Below are 20,238 nucleotides of genomic sequence, written 5' to 3'. Positions count from 1 at the left end.
AGCAGGAGCAAAGGAAGTTCAGCGGCTTAATGTGCCCATGGCAGTGGGCCAGCCTTGGGTTGGGCCCAATTCTTGGATGTTCTGGCTCATGAGAAAGACGACTGCGGTGGAAAATTGAAAAGGTTGCCCTGCATGTGTTTGGCAGTGGCTCCCAGATGTTAGGCCAACAGGGAGGGGGTTGCAGTTGGAAGAGGATTTAAAGACACTCATATCTACCCTCATATCCCTGCCTTCCCATCCCCACGCCCTCATCCCAGTTCAGAGATCTCTACTCTGTCTCCTCTCAGGGTCTCCACCTCAACTCCGTGCTGTGGTTATTCTGCACACAGGTGGTCCCCTGCCGTCAGATCTCAGCCCAGCTCCTTTCCAGCCAGTCTGCTCCTGCAGACCCTACACGGGCCCAGGCCCCTGCCCGACTGCTGACCAGCCCTTCAGCACAGGGTGCAGCGTCGGCACTGCGCTTGCTAATGGGGGTGGACCTGCAGCCAGACAGCTTCTCCATGCGTGGGTCCTGGGTCTCTCCACCCTCATCTGTGACCTGGGGTGCTGATCCCTGCATCGTCATTGAGTGGGCATGCAAACCAGTGACGCGATAAACGCACAGTGCCAAGCATGGTGGCAATGTGAACCGTGAATGGTGGCTCTTGTTCCATGCATCCTGCCACCACTGTTCCCACATGTCACCCCCCCTGGCTGTGCTGTGCATTGGGGCTTTGCCCTTGCTTTGAGGTCCTGTTCAGATAGCCCTACTCTGTGGCTCATTCCCTCCAGGGTCACCTTCCGCTCCTGTGGCTCCCATCCTTCGTGTTGCTGTTACACCTGATGTTCTCGTCTCCCTCGTGGCAAGGATGGGGTCTTACTGCCCTGGAGGCTCATGGCATGCTGTCGACGGTCTATTCCTTATGGTGATTGGCTGACACTGGCCTGCTGCCCCGTGGATGTAAGGCTGTCCATACCTCTCCCGATGGCAGTCACTGAGGAGCCAGAAGTGCTCACACCTGCAGAGCGTCCCTGAGGCCTGCCCACCAGCCTCAGCCTGGCCTCCTGGACCCGCAGGGTGGCTGGGCCTGGACCCTACCCTGTGGCTCCCAGCTCTGCCCCGGTGCTGTAAGTCACCTTTTCCCTGCTGTTCATGCACAGTTCACTCTGTGCCTGGCCCTGGACAAGCTTCCCTCAAACAAGACCTGTCCCTCCCCTTGTGGTACCCTCTGGGGAGGGCTCAGGAGAGGAGCGAGGAGGCTGTTCCATAGCACAGTGTGGGTATTATCATCACAGGACTACCGAGGGGCAGGTAGGAGTCAGCCAGGCAAAGGGCAGGAGGGGAGCCCTGCCCTGAAACCCTCACCCTGGCTAGGAGAGGACAGGTGACCTCTGCAGCAACCCTGTAGGGGGCTTATCCCAGCAGTGCAGAACCCGACTCACTGAAAATACATGACGGCACATGAGACATGGGGGCCCTGGAGTGTCCCCTTCACAGGAGAGTGTGGTGCATCTGTCCAGGCCAGCATGGCTGGAGCAGCCCTCCCTGTCTCTCCTGCTCCTCACCTCCTCTGTGCCAGCTCTCGTCTTCTTTTCTTTTTTTTTTTTTTTTTTTTTTTTTTAAAAGATGACCGGTAAGGGGATCTTAACCCTTGACTTGGTGTTGTCAGCACCACGCTCAGCCAGTGAGCGAACCGGCCATCCCTATATGGGATCCGAACCCGGGGCCTTGGTGTTATCAGCACCGCACTCTACCGAGTGAGCCACGGGCCGGCCCACGTCTTCTTTTCTTAAACTCTTAATTCATTAAAGCCAGTTGTCTGCCCGGGTTACTGAGCCTACACATTGGCTCATTTATTTTCCGTGTCGTATTGATCAGGTTTCCCTACCAAGATGGTTAAATTATGAGGCCTTCCATTGGTGGTAGCCAAGTGGACTCAGCATGATTTGAAATTTTCCTCCAGCTACTGCCCAGTGGCCGCCACAGGTGTGCCTGGCTGCTGTGGGGCAGCCAGCCATCTACACTGCCCCGGGTAAAACCGAGATGCTCCTCCTGGTGGTTTTCTACCCTGCTCCCCATCCCAGCTGCCCTGCCCTGCTCTCTGCACTCAGTGTCTTTGCAATTTGCTTTGTGCATTTTTCCACCATGCAAACTGTCTGCCCTGCATGTCAGATTCCTGGCTCCTCTGCAACAGTGGCCAAAGGTCTAGGACTCTGAAGAGTTCCAATCTTCAAAAGAATAGCCCCCTTCTCCGTGTGATCTTTCTTATTAATGCTCATGGGCCAGCAATGTGGTCGGGAGCTGCATGCTCTGTAACGAAGCCCCATCTGTCTCAGGCTCACTCCCTTCCCAGGTGCCAGGGTCACAGGTGGCAAATGGATTACAGAGTGCAGGCCAGGCAGAAGCTGCATGGAGTGTGCTGCTGGGCGGGGCTTGAGTGGACGAGGGTGGGCAAGCAGGGAGAGCAGGCAGCCTGCGCTGTGCTGAGGCCTGAAAGATCGGGAGGCGGTCTTGCACAGGCCTGGGGAGATATCCGGCAGGCCACAGCAGGTTCATCTCTGGGGGCCACTGCCAGGCCCCCCTGAGCAGGGGCTTTTCCCACAGCGACTTCTTAGCCCCAGCTGTCTCCCTGAGCCTTGTGAGGAAACATGGCACAGCCCTCTGCAGGAGGCTCCACAGGGCCTGGCTGGCACCTGAATCTGCGGGAGAGCCTTGGATCACGTTCCCTCTTGGGGCTTGGCCTGTGTTTGGGCCAAGGGTGGGAAGAGGGGGTGCCAGCATGGGTTTCACAATGCAACTCTCATGGGGACTGTGACTGGTGACTCATGGGTGGGTGGGGCCCTGCAGGAGAGCGGGCAGCGATCGCCACCTGCCCTGCTGACCCCTGGGGTGTGCTGCAGCTTTGCAGGCCTTGGCTGCAGGGGGACGGTCCCTCTCTCCTGTGAGCCCTCTTGGGATCTCTGGCTGCAGCAGGGCCCAGTCAGCAGCCATGCAGGGGAAGGGTAGGCTCGGGCCTCCAGTTTCCTCTCACGCGGGGGAATGAGAGGTGAGATTTGTGAATTTGGGCTAGACTCTGCACACGGAGGTTGTTACCGCTGCTGGGTTCCCTGCTGTCATCAGGACTGAGGACAGATGTGCCAAGCCCCCCTCATCAGTACTGGACCACTGGGCTCGTGGCCTTCCTTGCCCCAGGCAGCTCACGCCCCAGACAGCACTAGTCACTTGAGATACCTGCTCCTTACGTCTGGGCCATGGGGCTTCTGTGTCTTTCCACTTTTTCCTCTTGGCCTCTTGTCATCCTTTCGTCCATGTGTGATGCTGCTTAGCCTGTGAGCCTTGGAGAGAAGGCACTTCACGGTCTTCTGTACCCTGCCTGGTGCTTGGCCCATGCGGGACCATCAGTCAGCACCCAAGGGACTTGAGCTCGGACCTGGACAGAAGGGACTCAGAGCGCCGCCTCCTGAGGACCCCGAGAGTAAGGATGGCCGGGTGAACTTGAAGTTCAGGAAGAAGGGAGGCCCAGGAAGGCTGATTCCTAGATTCCCAGGAGAGATGGGAGTGAGGGGCTGAGGGCAGATCAAGGGGTCAGGGGACCCATAAGAGACCACTGAGGTGGGTCTTCGGTACTGTGGTCCTGCGGGAGGCCTGGGGAAAGGGAAGGGCCCCCTGATGGGGCCGCTCCCGCTGGCCCAGCACACCAGGTCCTCCTCAGAGCAAGTCGTGGGGCCCAGGGTGCCCTCAGCCGGAGGGTGTGGTTTTGTGCCCCGCTGGCTTCAGTTCTTCCAGTTTAGCAGAAGCGTCTGGTTTCATGTCAGGCGGGTCACTTCCCTCTCTGGCAAACACCAGATTTAAGAACGTCCTGTCTTACCACAACCAAAAGAAGTGAAACTGTCCCATGAAATAAAGTGGAACGCCCCCGAGGGATGGGGTCTTTCCTCATAACACCTTCAGCAGAAACCGGAGGGCAACCTCTGCCTCTCCCATAGGGCCTGTGTCCCGGGGAGGACTGTGCACGGCTGAGTGCAGCCTGAGCAGCCCCAGGTGGCGACAGTGTCTGGTCCCTGCTTCCTCCTGCCTCTTACCTGCACCTGAGTCCCCTCCTGGACCCAGACTCCGGCCCTCCTGGGGAGGGCATGGACAAGGGGATTTTTAAGACATTTCTGAATTAAGAGCCACTGACTAGCAGGGGTGCACGGGAAGGGGACAGTGGTCAGAGGTATGTGGCTCGCTGTGTTCCTGGTGCACCCTTGAGGCCTGGTAAAGCATTTGAGAGCGAGACCACGCAGGTAGAAGGCGGTGGGGCTGGCGTCAAGCCCCAGCAGTCTGACCTCTCCTGCAGGCCAGCACCCTCAGGAGCCCCAGAAGGATTCCCAGTGATTGGGCAGGGACAGCCCCCTGGAGTGGGAGCTTCTGGAGCAGAGACATTCCATGGGGACGGGACAGTGTCTTTCTGGGCAGAATGCCAGGAGATAAGACTCATCAGTGGACCCTAGGAAGGCGGCCCTTTGCAGAGTGTGGTGGGCACATGGGCTCCCTGGGCTGCAGGCTGACAAGCAGGTGCAGGGAGGATGCATCCGGGGCCCAGCGTGGGCAGAGCCCTGGGCTCACCCTTCTCCAACCTCCCCACTTCTTGTGGTCTTGGGTCACTTCCTCCCAGCCTGCTGTGGTGCCCTCTAAGGTCCCGGCTGTCCCCTCCTTTGTCTTGGACCACAAATGCTCTGCTGCCCATAGCACAGCTTAGCATAGTCTGGCACCACTGGGACACTTGTGGCATCCCTTGCCCATGTCTTGCAGCGGCTCATGGCCATCACCAGGACAAGAAGTGTTGGGAGACTGTGGTGGGGTATGGACTGGGCCCAGTTGGGGGCGCCACAAGCAGGTACTCCAGGACCAAGGAAGCGGCATGGGGGGCCTGTGGAGCCACATGTTCATCCAGACCTGGCTGCCTCCACCCTCTGTACACCCAAAGCAACCCCCTCACCCCAGGTGGCTTTTGCATTTTATTTTATTTTTATTTTATTTTTTTTAAAAGATGACCGGTAAGGGGATCTTAACCCCTGACTTGGTGTTGTCAGCACCACGCTCACCCAGTGAGCTAACCGGCCATCCCTATATGGGATCCGAACCCGGGGCCTTGGTGCCATCAGCACCGCACTCTCCCGAGTGAGCTACGGGCCGGCCCGGCTTTTGCATTTTAAATTAAGCTTATAAAATTGTAGAGCTCACAGCGGCCACATGGGGTAGGGGACAGGCTGTCCTGTTCTGCAGAAGCAGACACCAGAGCTCAGGAAGGTGTAGTGGCCTCCTGTTTGTCCAGGTCATGAGGGTCCTACTGAGTTAGACCCGCTCTGGCCACCTGCAGCTCTGCTCATAATCGTTAGCTTGTGCTGCTTCTGTTAACCAAAATGTCAGGAATTTGGCTTTTTTTTTTTAACGAAAGTAGACCCCAAGACATTGAAGAAGTGTGGGGGTGGATCCCCACATTCCTGTCCTTGGGGATGTCTGTGTAGGTGCCTCCAGCATCCGTGTTTTCCAAGCTGTATGTTTCCCACCCTGAGCCTCTGGACTCTGCTGCTGTGACGAAGATGAGGCCATGCCCAGGGGGACCACAAAGGGCTCGCCAGCAGCGAGCCAGGTGCTCAGAGATGGGCAGAACACCCCTGCCCCGCACCACTGCCACCTGCAGGTCTGCACCAGTCAGAGCAGCACTTGGTGCTGGGCTGTACCATGGCATTGCCTGCTGTCACTTGGGCTGCTGGGGCTCACCCAGCCACCCCATCTTCTTTTCCCCTGTCGCCTTCAGCAACCCTGCAAGGGCTTGGCTGCCTCAACTGCTGGCCTCCCCGCGCCAGCAGCAGACGAATCTGATAGGTGTCCTGGTGACTCTTCTCCCTCCTCCTCCTCCTCCTCTGGGGCTCACACAGTGTTCTTCCTTCTATTATCCAGTTGGTCAGCGAGAAGGTCGGAGGGGCCGAGGGAACCAAGCTGGATGATGACTTCAAAGAGATGGAGAAGGTAAGAAAGAAGCTGCGCTCCATATGCGGTCGGTGCTGCTCATTGAGCATCTCCCAGAAGTGGCACTTCTGCCTGGCTGGAGCTATAGAGTGACAGGCCCTGGTAGGTGGGGTGGGGGTGGGCCCTTCACCAGGTAGCAACCTCTCCCTGAGCCCTGGGCAAGCAGCCATGGGACACAGAGCTGAAGAGGCCCAGAAGCAGTGGGTGGTCCCTGGGTGGGCTCTGAGGCAGGTGAGGGCCAGGTGCCTGAGCCCTAGTTCAGCCTTGGGCGCCCTGATGGCTGTGGAAACCCACACGCTGCCTCTTTTCACAGAAGGTGGATGTCACCAGTAAGGCTGTGACGGAAGTGCTGGCCAGAACCATTGAGTACCTGCAGCCCAACCCAGGTAGGGGTGCAGCAGCTGCCAGGGGTCTGCCCCGACCCCTCGGTGCTCTGTGTCAGTTGGAATCTTCCAGTTAGCGGAGCATGAAGAGGAAATGTGCCAGCTGACAGAACTGCAGTGCCCATGGGTAGGCGGGCTTCAGGCAGGGCTGGATCCAGGAGTCCCAGGGCCGTCCTTGGGGTCATGCACTTCCTTCCCCTTCAGTGGGAAGCTCAGCTTCCTCTGTGCTGGCTTCACTCACAGGCTGGCTTGTCCCTTGTGGCAGTCCTGCTGTAAATCACCTTCCAGCTAACAGTCTCATTAGAAAAGAGCATCTTTTCCCCCCAAATGACTCATGTGATTTTGTATTAGATGCCCACCCCCAGCTTACCTGGCCTGGACTCCCACCTGGGAGTATGGAGCTGGGTCTCCTGGGCTGAGAGGGAGGCAGACCTTTCCCTGGGGAAAATCCAAATGCTAGCTTCTGCAGTGGAAACAAGGGCCACAGGATGGGCAGCAAGGCCGCAGCATCCGCTCATGGCCGGTGCCAGGAACAGACCCAAGCACAGCTCCTCACCCTCCCAGAAGGGGCACAGGCCACGGCTGGGGAGCCTGTCTCTCGTGGCTGTGTCTAACCATTCCTCCCCAGATGAGGGAGGGGATGTCCTTAGCCACAGACAAGTTCCAGGACAAGGAGGCCCTTGGGAGGCTCATTTGGGATCCAGTCACCTCTCCTGCCCACTTATGCCCAGACCGGTTCTCCATGGCAGGCGGGAGCAGAGTAGGGTCCTCCTGGGAGTCTGCTCAGGAGATGTGCTTTCTGTAGCCTGGCCCATCAGCCAGCATGGAGACGAGGGTCCTCAGGCCAAGTATGCCCTTTAGAGAGAAATGGGGGTGAGGGCAGCAGTCTGGACAGAGAGGCTGCCCGTGCCCAGTGGCCTGTCCCATTCCAGCCTCGCGGGCCAAGCTGACGATGCTCAATACGGTGTCCAAGATCCGGGGCCAGGTGAAGAACCCCGGCTACCCACAGTCGGAGGGCCTCCTGGGCGAGTGCATGATCCGCTATGGGAAGGAGCTGGGCGGCGAGTCCAACTTCGGTGAGGGGACCAGCCCCCGGGAGGCCACAGGGGCTACAGGGCCAGGGCCTGGTTTCTGCATTACACTTGCCAGGCACTGTTGGAGGCACTGGTCATGCACTGTGGACCCAACAGCCTTCCCTGTGGGGGGGATGGAGGGGCTACAGAGGGTCAGCTGATGTCAGGGGGAAGTGGGTGCGGGAAAAGGGGCAGAGCATCTGACACTGGCACTCCCTTCCTGTAGCTGCAGAATCTTCTCCATTGCAGGCTAGTTTCCAGGAGGGGGGAGGGTGGGCATCTGAGGCTCCCGAGAAAGCCTCCCTCACAGGGATCTGCCCCTCCCACCACCCTCAGCTGGCTCAGGACAAACCTGGTCCCTTTCAAGAGTGGGAAGGGTTCCTGGGGAGGGAGTGGGGCAGTTCCCATATTGCCAGCTCCAATGTGACTGATTCAGATTTTAGGGCTCCTTGTTTTGTTGACTTCTAGCTTCTGGGCCCTCAGCTGTGGAGTGGGGGCCTTTTAGAAGTCAGGGAGGGTCTCAGTCCCATAAGGCAGGTCCCCCGTGACAGCTTCCCCCACCCTGGCCCCATCTCTGCAGGTGACGCCCTGCTGGACGCCGGGGAGTCCATGAAGCGCCTGGCTGAGGTGAAGGACTCCCTGGACATAGAGGTCAAGCAGAACTTCATCGACCCCCTCCAGAATCTGTGTGACAAGGACCTGAAGGAGATCCAGGTACTACGCGGGCCAGCGCTGTCCCCTGTGCCCACAAGCCCATGCTGTCAGTCCTGGCTGGCTGTCCTCCCAGCTGCACAGGGCTGGGGCCCATCTTAACCCCCACCCCTCACCCCACACTCCACCTCAGGACATCCCTTGGGGGCTCTCACTTAGGTGGGGCCAGGCTTCCCAGTGCTGCGGGGACAAGCTGGTGTGATGCTTGTCCCCTTGCCTCCCCCCAGCACCACCTGAAGAAGCTGGAGGGCCGCCGCCTGGACTTTGACTACAGGAAGAAGCGCCAGGGCAGGGTCCCTGGCGAGGAGCTGCGCCAGGCCCTAGAGAAGTTCGAGGAGTCCAAGGAGCTGGCTGAGACCAGCATGCACAACTTGCTGGAGACCGACGTGCGTGGGCCCCAGGGCCACACGGGTCGCCCTGGGAGGGACATGGGGCCAGAGCCAGGGCAGCCCTGCACGTGCAGCATATGGCACACAGCAGTGGCTATGGGGTAGGACCACAGGGGTCACGAACCACCCACTGCTCCAGCGGGGAGGGGGTGGACCCGGAGCCTCAGGGGCTTGGGGTCCCTCAGCCTTGCTGCTCCCTCAGATCGAGCAGGTGAGCCAGCTCTCTGCCCTGGTGGACGCCCAGCTCGACTACCACCGGCAGGCCGTGCAGATCCTCGAGGAGCTGGCTGACAAGCTGAAGCGCAGGTGCGCGGCCCTTGCCTGGCGGGTTGCAGGTCCTCCCTGTGGAGTCCCTCTTGCTCCCTGCCTCCTTGAAGCCCCCCAAGTCTTCATTCTTTCATGGGTTCTTGGGGACACCATGCGCCCTCTGCCAGCCAGAGAGGGCAGTGCACCTCGCCTGTGTGGCCAGCCCTGGCATGAAGGCCTTCCAGAGCTGTGGCACTGTGGGCTTCATAGGCTGCACCAGTTGGGGTGGGGTCCGAGGAGGGAGCAGGGGCCTTATTGAGCTCATCCTGGGCCCCAAAGGAGAGGGTGCAGCGGCCTGAGGGCTGTAAGGTCAGAATAACCAGGCTCTTCAGGGCTCTGGGCCAATAGCAAGCCCCATGGGGAGGATTTGGCATGGGTCTGCCCCACACGCTGGCTCAGGAGACTCCTAACCATCCCCATCTCACCTCTGCAGGCTCGAGAAAGGGGCACATGGGGACTGTCTCTGAGGGCCACCTTGCCAGAGGCCAAGGCCTTACAGGGGGCAGAGATGTGTGTTGGGCAGCAGCTCCCTGGGCTGTGGAGGGGCCAGCACAGGAAGAGAGGCGGAGGGCAGGACCCGGCTTGTCACAGCCTCTGCAGTGCCAGGGCTGGGGGTTCAGGGCCCTGGTGCCTGAGTGCTCATGGCACTGTGATCTCGCAGGATGCGGGAAGCCTCCTCACGCCCCAAGCGGGAATACAAGCCCAAGCCCCGGGAGCCCTTTGACTTCGGAGAGCCTGAGCAGTCCAATGGGGGCTTCCCCTGCACCACGGCCCCCAAGATCGCAGGTAACAGAGAGGGACTGTGTCTGGGAGGCAGGAGGGCCAGTGAGGTGGGAACCTGAGGGCTGGCACCGCCCCGGGGTCTCTACGAGCCAGGCCCCAAGCACAGCCCCAAGCCTGCTGCTCCACCCAAACCTCAGGGGTCCCAGGGGTCAGGAGCTGGGTGCCTCCCTGCATGTTCAGTCAGCCTCTGGGTTTTGTTTGCGAGCAGCTTCGTCATCTTTCCGATCTTCCGATAAGCCCATCCGGACCCCCAGCAGGAGTATGGGTGAGTGTCCCCAAGGGCACAGGCTTTGTTCTTGCCCGTTCCCTGCCTGTGGCCAGCCTCGCTTTACAGCACGGCCTTTTAGTCTGTTCTGGAAGCATCTTTGAGCTCCCAGTGGGGTAGGAGCCAGGCGGCAGGGCCCGGGCTAGGCAGGCTCATCATGCCACAAGGGCTCTGCCAGCTCCAGGCTCTCTGCATGGTGGCCAGGGGGCTGGGAACTGCTGGTCATTCTGTCACACACACCCCCACCCCAGTGCCCCTGGACCAGCCAAGCTGCAAGGCCCTGTATGACTTTGAGCCCGAGAACGACGGGGAGCTGGGCTTCCACGAGGGTGACATCATCACGCTGACCAACCAGATCGACGAGAACTGGTACGAGGGCATGCTCAACGGCCAGTCTGGCTTCTTCCCCCTCAGCTACGTGGAGGTGCTCGTGCCCCTGCCTCAGTGACATGCTGCATCCCACTCCCCCGACTCCTCCATCCACACTGCTGGCCGGGCTCCTGTGTTCCACTCGGCTCCCAACTCGCGGCACCTCACCCCTACAGCGAGTGCAGTGCTTGGAGCCCGCAGGCGGTGTGGGGGCGGCTCTTACCTTCAGGCAGGCCAGGGGCCCCTGTTTACACTAGCACTCACCCCAGTGGCTATGTGGGCTCCCTTCCCACTAGCCACCTCCTAGCCCAGCCCCAGAGGTGGGGCTGACACTAAGGTGCTCTTAGAAACACTAACGTTCCTCGTTCCTCCGTTCTTCCAGGGGCGGGTAACTCCAGGGTGGACCCCTCTTCTCCTCTTCCCACCCCAGCCCCCATCTCCGTCCTGACTGCACTGGGGCCCAGCCCCACGCTGCCGGGAGGCCTGTACCCAGGCCCCGCCACCTTAACTGGGTGGATCTGAGGCAGGACCCCTGGTTGTAGATCCCTCACAGCCCCCAGCCCGTTGCTGGCAATGGGCCTAGCCCCCAGTCCAGTCTCCCCAGTGCCTGTGGCCCACAGAGGCACTGCCCTGAAGCCTTGCACTCACGCTCCTTCCTGGCCTGCCGCCAGCCCTGCCTGTGGTCCAGGGACAAGGGCAAGCAGGGTTCCTGGAGCTGCCCCTCCCTCCCGTGGAGACACTCAGCTCACCTGCCCACTCATACCACGCCTCCCCCTCCCCACCCTCACAAAGCCGAGTACCTTTGAGCTTCTAACTGCCCCCAGCCAAGCACACGGAGGTATGTTTCTCTCTCAGGCATGAGCTGCCACCACCAGCTGCACACACACACAGCCCCCAACACGCCTCCCATGGGACCACGGGCCCCCACCTCCTGCTCTGCCGAAGGCCAAGCACAAAGGCTCTGATTAGTGAATGTTTCCAGACCCCTGGCTGCTGGGGCCTCCCGCTTCCTGAGCCAGCCGCCATCCCTGCCCTGTCCGTAGTGATCCGGGCCATCTCCTCTAGACCAAGGCAGGGGCAGCTCCTGAGATCCCTCCCCAGACCAGCAGAGCCCTCACCCCAGCATCTGCTTCCCCTCTTGCCTAATCCAAAAATTGACTAAATGGGGGACCTCTGGGCCTGGCTGTGGTCATGCTCCCCTCCCACAGTGGCCCAGCAAAAGCCCGGGACACCAGTCCTGCTCTTCCCTGTGGCCCCCTTGCCACATTACATGGGGGCACACAGGCCCCAGCTGAGATGATCAGTAGGGCCTCAGTCATGGTCTAGAGTGAATCAAAATGTACTCATGATTTTTTTAAAAAAGTATTAAATGTTTCTTTCTACAGCCCTTTGCCTTGTCTTGGTGCAGGGGTGGGCCTGCCCCAGTGCACCTGGACACCCAGGCACAAGCCACCCATGGGCCCCCTAGGGGTCTAGTAGCCCAGTGGCAGCCCACCCCCAGAACCCCTCACAGTACCAGCCCCCTGGAGTAGGCAGCTGATGCTCACTGCAGAATATGAGGGGGTGGGACTGGCCACGGTGGGTGCAAGGGCACAGGCTCAGGCCTGAGGCCACACTGTGGGTGGCACTGGACAGGAGCAAGTCCCCATGCCCTGAGGAAGCAGGGACTAAGGTGGCAGAGCCTGGCGCCCAGCCCGTCCTCACACACTCCAGGTGAGACACACTCAGGCTGTTTGTTGCTTTCGTGTCTTTATTATCTGAACCTCTGTTAAGCTTCATGGGTGTGAAACAGTAACAAAGGGGACCCCCAGACCAGATACCCAGAGCCCTGGGGCCAAGGAGGGCAGTGAGCCTGACCCAGAGGTTTCCACCTCCCTGGAGGCTGGTGCCCTCAGCTTCCTTGCTTGAGGACGCCATAAACCTGCTCCAGCACCTGGCACAGCCCCTGGTCCTTGGGCGTCCTGCTGGCCAAGGAGATCTGAAACAAGCGGGGGGCTGGTGCCTCAGAGCTACACCCCTGGGTCCTGGCCCCGCCCCCCATTCCTGCCCCAAGAGGTGGCTGCCCACGCACAGCAGCCTGGTTCCACCCCACTCCTAAACCTGGGGGCAGGGCAGTGTATTTTTTAAGCAGAGGAATGGTGCCTCACCCAAGGCTGGCCTGACTAATGGCAAGGTGAAGTCAGGCTTGGTGGGGGTCGGGTTTATCTGCACATTCCAGATCCTGCCCTTGCCCAGCTGCCTGCCTGGGTCTCGCACATCCCTGGGGGGCATGCCAGGGCCTCCTGAAGTCAGCCCCCAAGTGCTGCGGTGGGAGGGGCACCAGCAGCTCTAAGCCTAGGTCATTCAAGCTTGAACAAACATGCCAGTGTAGGAAAGTGGCTCTATGCAAAGCAGTCGAGTGTTTTCTGAGAATGACTTTCAAGCAGGAAATAAGACACACTCAGAAGGTAGCCAAGCCCTATGTAAACAACCCAGGAACTGCGGGCCTGCGAGCTACAGAGACTGGTTCACAAACCAGCTGCTCTGCACTTCAGCTTTGCCGGAGCTTAAGTCCCCAAGTCAAATCCGACCCTGTCTGCACCCTCCCTGGGCAGCCATGGTGTGAAGCAGGGTCAGGAGCAGCTTCTCCAACCGCATTGTCCTGGGGTGCGAGGTCTATGGGATCTTAAATTCCCATCTTCGTTACAGTCACTGTTTCTCACGCTGCCCATGGAGATGTTTCTGGGGGTTCCTTTAGGAAGGTTTGCTGGGGAGCTGGGGCTGGAGGGCCTGGGCACCAGCCTTACCTTCAGCTTGTCGAGGTAGGTGTGCTCCTGGTTCCAGGGCTCCTGGAACCTCACAAGGTCAGGGGCGCTCTTGTAGAACTCCACCAGCAGCATCTATGGGACAGGGTGATGGGACTTCCTGGCTCCCTTCCTCCCTGCCCTGGGCACAGCACAGACACTGCCACCTCCCCTTGTGACAGCCCTACGACATGACCCAAGTCTCCAACAAATAAGCCATGAGCGCCACAAAGGAGAAATCCTGGGCAAACTCAGCAGGAGGGCCCCGCTAGGCTGAGTCCAGGAGGGCTCCCTAGAGCGGGAGATGGACTCGCTCACAATGAACACATTTCCTTACATCCACGAAGGCCTGCCACGGCTCCCTGGCACCAACACCCTAAGTAGTAACACCAGCTATGGTGAGCTACTTCAGTTTTTTTAAGATGCATGTTGAACATGCCGGTATTAAAAATGTCATCCAGGTGTCACAGAAAGTCCTCCATTTCTCCACTAGGAGAACCAGTGGCAGGTGCAGAGGTCTGAGGCGGGAGGGAGCCTGTCAGGTACATTCCAGAACTGCAAGGATAGTGGGGCAAGGGAGGGGAGAGGTGGTAGGGGCCATGGCAAGGGTCTGGGACTGGATCCCGAGAGAGGGAAGAGGAGCCTGTCCCAAGCCCTGCTGTGGTGCATCCACCCAGGCGCCTGCAGCCCTGCCCCGCTAGGCACAAGCTCACCATCTCATGGAGGATGTCGTTGGTCAGGAAGCTGTCCTGGACGTAGGCCATCTCCACGTCCATGGGGATGCCATAGTCACCAGGCCGTTGCTGGCAAGGACATGGACTGGTCAAGGCGCCTCGCCAGCAGCAAGTGCCCTGGGCTGGAAATTGGGCCAACTCCACACTGGGATCAGTGGATCAGAGCCACCATGAGGGACCTTAGGGGAAACTGCAGTGGGGCTAGGGAGGCAGGGTGGCATCCTCCCACCAGGAGAGGTCGAGAAGAGAGCCAGCACCCCGAAATGTCCTTCCATAGCTGCCTTCTGACCCCAAGCGGGACTTGGGGAATTGACCCTGGCAGGGTTCAGGAAGTAAGCAACATGCTACACACAGAAGTCCCACACCCAGGCCTCACAAAGAGGCTCAGATATGGCAGCGATCATGTTCCCATTTCACAGGTGGGAGAAATCGAGGCCCCAACTCCCAAACAGAGCCCCAAGCCAACATCCCCTGCCTTGGACTGTCAGCAAGCCCTCCTGGCCCCGGCGAGTCTGCCCAAATGCCCCAGGCCCCAAGCCTCAGCCTCCCCCAGCAGCCCCGCCTACCTCGGGAGGAGGCATCACCCAGAAGGGTGAGATCTTGGACTCGGGGCCTGGGTTGCCAGAGTAGTAAGGGGCTGGGAGAGGAGAGTAAGAGAGCGCGCTGGGGCCAGGGGGCTCAGCTGGCCTGGCAGGGCTCCCTACCACCCCCAGCCCAGGACTTACAGCAGAGCAAAGCGAGGCAGGGCTGGAAGCCATTGCTGGAGCCCTGCAGCCTCAGCTGGTAATCCATCTGCGCATCAATGTCCTGCAGCGAGGGCAGCGCTGGGCTGTGGGGATGGCTGTGGTACCAGCCGACCAGGGACAGGCCCCGCAGGAACAGGCTCTGGTAGATCTGAGGGCAGAGGGCGGCTGGCGGGGAGGGGCCGGGGGAGCCCTCGTGGACTCATACGCTTCATGAGTGCACACTGTGTACCAGGCCTGGGGACCCCGCCCACACCCTCACCAAGTCTGGGAGGAGAGAAGGACGGGAACGCAGTCAGTAAAGACATCTGTAAAAAGATGCGCCTGCCATAAAGCAGGGGCAGGAAGTTGTTTCGATCACTGCTGTATCCCCAGCTTATGGAACAATGCCTGGCACACGGTAGGTGCTCAATAAATAGAAAGGTGGGTGTGTATGCACATGGCAGAGAGGGACGTTCCTAGGTGTCATGAGCAAGTGGAGGCAAAGAGAAATGAGGTGGACAGAGAAATGGATGTGCTGAATCAACACCTACTCCCTGTCCCCCCAGGGACACTGTGACAAAGCCACAACACGGTGGGCACAGAGCACTAAGCACCACTGTGAAAACATGACCAGTTTCTATCGAGCCCTTACCAGGTGCCCGACATGGCCTGGGCAGTTGGTATTTTGGGGGGGCCTGGGGGAGGGAGCAGCTGGCCAGTATGGGGATCTGAACCTGTCACCTTGGCGTTGTCCCACTGTGCCCTAACCAACTGAGCTACCCAGCCAGCCCTAGGCATTTGGTGTTGACAGTCGTCCACTTAAGCCTCCCATTTCACAGATGGGGAAATGGGGGAAGGGGCTGCCAGGATTTGTACAGAGTGTGAGCACCAGGGCTGGGCGACCCAAAAGCAGCACTCTCTAAACCACTAGGTCCCAGGCCAGGGACGGGCACTCGCTCACACACACACTCGCTGAGCGTTGACACTGGCAGCCACCGGGACAGTAGCCAGGACCACTGTGTCCCTCCCAGCCCTCCCCAGAAAGCCACCTCCAGCCACTGCCTCACCTCCTCTTCAATGGTGGCTGCAGTATCAGCGTCCCCAAGCCGGCTCCGACAGGGGAAGGCCCTCAGCACCGTGAGCACTGTCGGGAGGTGGGAGGAGTAGCCATTGACCCTGGCCTCAAACTCCCCCCACCCACCAGGCCCCAAATACCCACTCTGGCTGTTGATGTCCCATCGGCCCCCCAAGTAACCAACGACCTCACTCCGCGTCAGGTGGCTGTGGAAGTCCTGGGGAGAAGAGGGGCGTGGGGAGACCGGCTTAGGCTGCCCACAACACAGGGGCCAGCCTGCCCCCTCCTTCATACATTTATTGAGTGCCTACTGTTTACCAGTAGGAAACAAAGCAGACAAGCTCCTTGCTCTCACAGAGCTGACATTTGGGGACCCTGCCCTCCCTCCTGGGAGCCCCTTGCCCCTGGACACCGAGGGACAAGGTGGGGGCTTGGCCACACACCAGCAGGAACAGCACGTTGCTGGAAATGGCCACGTTGAATGGCTGGAACTTGTTGATGGCTGCGAAGGATGTTACTTCCACCAGAGTGTGGGGGTTCCTATAGGGGCCAGGAGGGTCCCACAGCCTCAGGAACCCCTCAGCTCTCCCCTCACCCCCAAGCTGGCTTCCCACCCCCCTCCCCCAGGTCTGAGGATCTGAAGCTCTGTCCTGGGGTGGAGGGCTTGGGACATATCTGACCTGGCAGAGTCACGACTGCCCAGCATGCAGTAGCGGACTGGCACCCGGACCTTGTTTTCCACCCGCTTCCCTGGGGGCGTGGTATCTGGGGGGTGGGGGGAGAAAAACGTGTGTCAGTGCCTCCCCAGCCCAAACTGGAAAACACAGCAGGGAAGTGGACTGATAACACCAAGGCCAAGGGTTCAGATCCCCATACCGGCCAGCAGAAAGAGGAAGATCTAGAGGCAGCATTAAAAATCAGAAAATCAAGTAGCAAGACTGAGAGATCAGAAGGCAAGTTAACAAATCAGACAGAGGAGATTTTAAAAAAATAATAGATGAGTTTAGGAAACCAGGAAGTGGGCCAAAGAAATCAGGCAACAGGACAAAGAAATCCCGCAGGGAAGCAAGAAATCAGGCAGCGAGCAAGGAAATCAGGCAGCACATAGAGGAATATGGCAGTGGGACCAAGAATATAGCATTAGAGCTTAAGAAATCAGGCAGTGGATGAAATCAGGCAGCGGGGCTGGGAAGTCAGCCAGGCCTTTCGGGGGCACTAGGAAAGATTAAAGCCCAGCCTGTCCTCAGCTCCCTCCCCATCCGCCTTCTACCTGACCCCTGCCCTGCCCCTTCTCTCACCCGTGTGGGCAGGATCCGAGGGGCCCTTCCCTGGTGGTCTCCGACTCTTGTCCTCTGCTGAGACCCCCGCCAGGACGTCCTCCTCTTCTTCCTCCATCAGCAGCTCCTCCTCCTCCCCTTCGCTGGCCGGGCTCTGGAGGGGTGTGGGTGGGGAGCAGCAGCAGGACCCTCAGCTGGGTATCCCCCACCCTCCCCTCCAAGTCCCATCCCAGGCCTTTGTCATCACAGCCTTAGGTGCCACTGCCCAGGGTGACCACTAGAGGGCGCGAGTGAGCAGAGGCGGTCCTGGGGCTGTTTTCCAGGTTCGAATCCCGCCTCTGCCTGTCATAAGCTGCGTGACCTCGGGCAAGTGCTCCAGCCTCTCTGAGACCCCCCAGCTCTGCCTCTCCATCGCTGGCCCAGGGCTAGGCCCTCAGGCCTCTTCCCTCCTCTACCCCCGCCCCTCCCGAGCAGTCTCCTCCGTTCTTGGGGCTCTAACCTGGTCTACACCTGATGACACCCACGGTCTTGTCTCCACCCCGCGTCTCCCTCGAGCTCCAGACATGAGGCCCAGCTGCCTCTCGATGTCTCCACGTGGGGGTCTCACACAACACAGCCACGGTGGACCTGACCAGACCCCCAGATCTGTGCTTCCCCTGTTCCCCCATCTCGACTGAAGTCAGCTCCGTCCACCCACTTACTCAGGACCCCAACATCTCCTAACCCCAACATCAGCAAATCCTGTCAGATCCACTTTCAAAAATACCAGAGCTGGCCCGTGGCTCACTCGGGAGAGTACAGTGCTGTGGGTTTGGATCCTATATAGGGATGGCCGGTTAGCTCACTTGGGAGAGTGTGGTGCTGACAACACCAAGCCAAGGGTTAAGATCCCCTTACCAGTCATCTTAAAAAAAAAAAACCTGCAACGTGCCCATTTGCCCCCTGAATGGCAGCCTCATCCACCGCCTCATCATCCAGAGCAGCTCAGGTCCCTCTTCCCTGGTCCCCTGGCTCCCACCCTCCCCTCCACAGTCTGTCCTCCCTGCAGCAGCCAGAGGATGCCTGTGAGCACCTAATTCAGGACCCTCCCTCCTCAGCCCACAGCCCTCCATGGCTCCCACCTTCCTCGGCGAAAAAGCTCAAGTCCTCCCCGCAGCCCACCAGGCCCTGCGGGACCTGCCCCATCCCCCATCCCGTGCCCTCCCCTCCTGCCTCTCTCCCTCTCGCTCACTCTGCTCCAGCCACACAGGCCTCCTCGCTGTTCCTCCAACGTGCCTGGCTCGGTCCTGCCCCAGGGCCTTTGCACATCCTTCTGGCTCCCTTGCTCCCCTCCTTCCACTCAGATGTTACCTTCTCAGTGAGGTCTCCCGACCACCTTATTTCACCACGCCTACCCGCCCCCCCAAATTCCATCCCTTGTCCCTGCTCACTTCCTCTGACATACTATAAGATGGACTTATTTAGTTTCTTTATTCCCCTCTCCAGGAGGGCAGGATTTTTCTCTTTTTGATCTGCTTTATATCTAATGCCTAAAACATGGCCTGGCACACAGTCAGTTACTCAAAACTTGCTGAATGAATAGCCCTGTGGCATGATGCAAAGGGTAGTTTTGTGTCAACTTCACCAGGCTATAGTACCCAGATATTCAATCAAACACTAATGCATGTATTGCTGCAAAGGCTATGATTCACACCTACATTAACCTGACCTTCAGTAAAGGAGAATAATATGGATGGGCCTCATCCAATCAGTTGAAAGCCTTAAGAGCAAAATCTGAGGTTTTCCAGAAAAGAAGGAATTCTGCCTCGAAACTGCAGCCCCAATTCCTGCCTAAGTTTCCAGCCTGTCTGCAAATTTCAGACTTGTATATAACTGATACACATGTATTATCTCCACTTTACATATAAAGATAATTAAGGCCCACGAAGAGTCCTTGGCCAAGTTCACCCAGCTGGCAAGTACCCTCTGGAAAGCTCTACCCTTCATGATGAGCTCCTGCTCATCCCTCAAAGCTTTGGCTCCTGTGTCCCCTCTCTCTAGCCCAGCCCTCGGGGAGCTGTGATCAGCTGGGCACCCCACATCCAACAGCGAGCTGGATGGCTTGCTGCTGGGGGCTGAAGGACGTACCTCATCGGCGGCAGCAACAGGCACATGGAGCTGGTGCCGACGGAGCCAGGTGGCCTTGTACTTGTCCAGTTTCTGGCCCTTGTACTTGACAGAGGCCCAGCCGCAGCCCGACTTCTTGGCTGGGTTCACCAGCTTCTTGCAGTGGGTGGCCCAGGCGCTGGGGGAGTTGAAGACCTGCCCGGTTTCCTGCCACACGATCCTGCCATCTGGCTGTAGGTCTCCCATGAACTTCTTCCCCTGCAGCCAGAGTAGACTGGCTGGGCCCAGGACCTGGCACCCATCAAGCCACCTCCTCCAGGAAGTCCTCCCCCCTGACTGCATGCTCCCTGAGACTTGGTACCCACTTCCCACTCCAGCACTCCTTCCAGGGCTTCCAGAAACCCCTCTCAGACCAGCTTCCATGCCTCTCAGTGCCTGTATGTCCACTTTCACACACCTAATCAGCCCATATGGAAACTGTCCCATTACCTGTCCCCCCCACCCCCACCCCGGGACTGCGATCCCCCTAAGGGTGAGGACAGGGTCTGTTTTGATTACAAGCATCCTATACCCAACCCAGCACACAGCAGGCGCTCAATTCACAAATTGTCCCTGGGGCTGGCCAGTTGCTCAGTTGGTTAGAGTGTGGTGTTGTAACACCAAGGTCAAGGGTTAGGATCCCGTTGCTGGCCAGCTGCCAAAAAGTAAATATAAAAAGGTAACAGTAATAACAGTACACACTTATGAGGCACTTACTGTGTAGCAGGCACCCTGCTGAGCGCTTTATTCCTTTAATCCTGTCACAACCCCACCAGAGGAAAATAGCACATTTTGCAGATGGAGAAACTACTACCACACAGAGAGGTTGAGGGAGGTCACACAGACAGACAGGCAGTGGTATGGTCCGTCTGACCCTGTCCAGGTGACGGCTCCTCTCTGAGCCTCAGTTTCCCCTTTGTGGAACAGGGCACTAGCTGAAACATGTCCTCCTGCCCAGAAGGGTTCCTCCCGGGTCGGACGCTCTGTGCCTCCGTTTCCCATCCCCGCACCGTGGCTCGTCCTGCGGCAAGGGCGCTCTAGGCCTCAGTTTCCCCTTCTTGCCCGAGCCGGGTGGGATTCGGGGTGGGGGCGCTCACCAGGTAGTAGATGGACAGCACCCCAGCCCCGGGCTCCAGCAGCGCGTCTTTGAGGAGCACCCGCAGCGTGACCGCGCGCCTGGGGAGCGCGCCCCCAGGCCCGCTGCAGGCCCCCGCTCCGGCCCCTG

The 20,238-nt window shown here is 59.2% G+C and overlaps 2 protein-coding genes across 2 annotated transcripts in view; one reads left to right on the top strand and one right to left on the bottom strand.

Annotated features, from left to right (window-relative positions):
• The window catches only part of SH3GL1 (SH3-domain GRB2-like 1), a 31,334-nt gene extending 19,676 nt beyond the window's left edge, over window positions 1–11,658 (top strand). The window contains exons 2-10 of the mRNA XM_008584417.1: window positions 5,927–5,995; window positions 6,309–6,381; window positions 7,311–7,454; window positions 8,032–8,165; window positions 8,390–8,548; window positions 8,754–8,857; window positions 9,519–9,643; window positions 9,849–9,905; window positions 10,157–11,658. Of these exons, the coding sequence (XP_008582639.1) occupies window positions 5,987–5,995; window positions 6,309–6,381; window positions 7,311–7,454; window positions 8,032–8,165; window positions 8,390–8,548; window positions 8,754–8,857; window positions 9,519–9,643; window positions 9,849–9,905; window positions 10,157–10,353 (1,002 nt within the window). The 5' untranslated portion in view covers window positions 5,927–5,986 and the 3' untranslated portion in view covers window positions 10,354–11,658. The remainder of the gene's footprint in view (window positions 1–5,926; window positions 5,996–6,308; window positions 6,382–7,310; window positions 7,455–8,031; window positions 8,166–8,389; window positions 8,549–8,753; window positions 8,858–9,518; window positions 9,644–9,848; window positions 9,906–10,156) is intronic.
• A 346-nt stretch (window positions 11,659–12,004) lies between these two features.
• MPND (MPN domain containing) overlaps window positions 12,005–20,238 on the bottom strand; it is a 10,010-nt gene continuing 1,776 nt past the window's right edge. The window contains exons 3-14 of the mRNA XM_008584428.1: window positions 20,111–20,235; window positions 18,996–19,232; window positions 16,890–17,022; window positions 16,272–16,356; window positions 16,035–16,131; window positions 15,736–15,808; window positions 15,584–15,660; window positions 14,517–14,685; window positions 14,358–14,428; window positions 13,771–13,860; window positions 13,061–13,153; window positions 12,005–12,252 (exon numbers count right to left, since the gene is read on the bottom strand). Coding sequence (XP_008582650.1) covers window positions 12,166–12,252; window positions 13,061–13,153; window positions 13,771–13,860; window positions 14,358–14,428; window positions 14,517–14,685; window positions 15,584–15,660; window positions 15,736–15,808; window positions 16,035–16,131; window positions 16,272–16,356; window positions 16,890–17,022; window positions 18,996–19,232; window positions 20,111–20,235 — 1,337 coding nt within the window. The 3' untranslated portion in view covers window positions 12,005–12,165. The remainder of the gene's footprint in view (window positions 12,253–13,060; window positions 13,154–13,770; window positions 13,861–14,357; window positions 14,429–14,516; window positions 14,686–15,583; window positions 15,661–15,735; window positions 15,809–16,034; window positions 16,132–16,271; window positions 16,357–16,889; window positions 17,023–18,995; window positions 19,233–20,110; window positions 20,236–20,238) is intronic.

The sequence above is a fragment of the Galeopterus variegatus genome, unplaced genomic scaffold (genome assembly GCF_000696425.1).
Source record: "Galeopterus variegatus unplaced genomic scaffold, G_variegatus-3.0.2 Scaffold3258, whole genome shotgun sequence".
NCBI lineage: Eukaryota > Metazoa > Chordata > Mammalia > Dermoptera > Cynocephalidae > Galeopterus > Galeopterus variegatus.
This window is presented reverse-complemented; position numbering and strand designations above follow the sequence as displayed.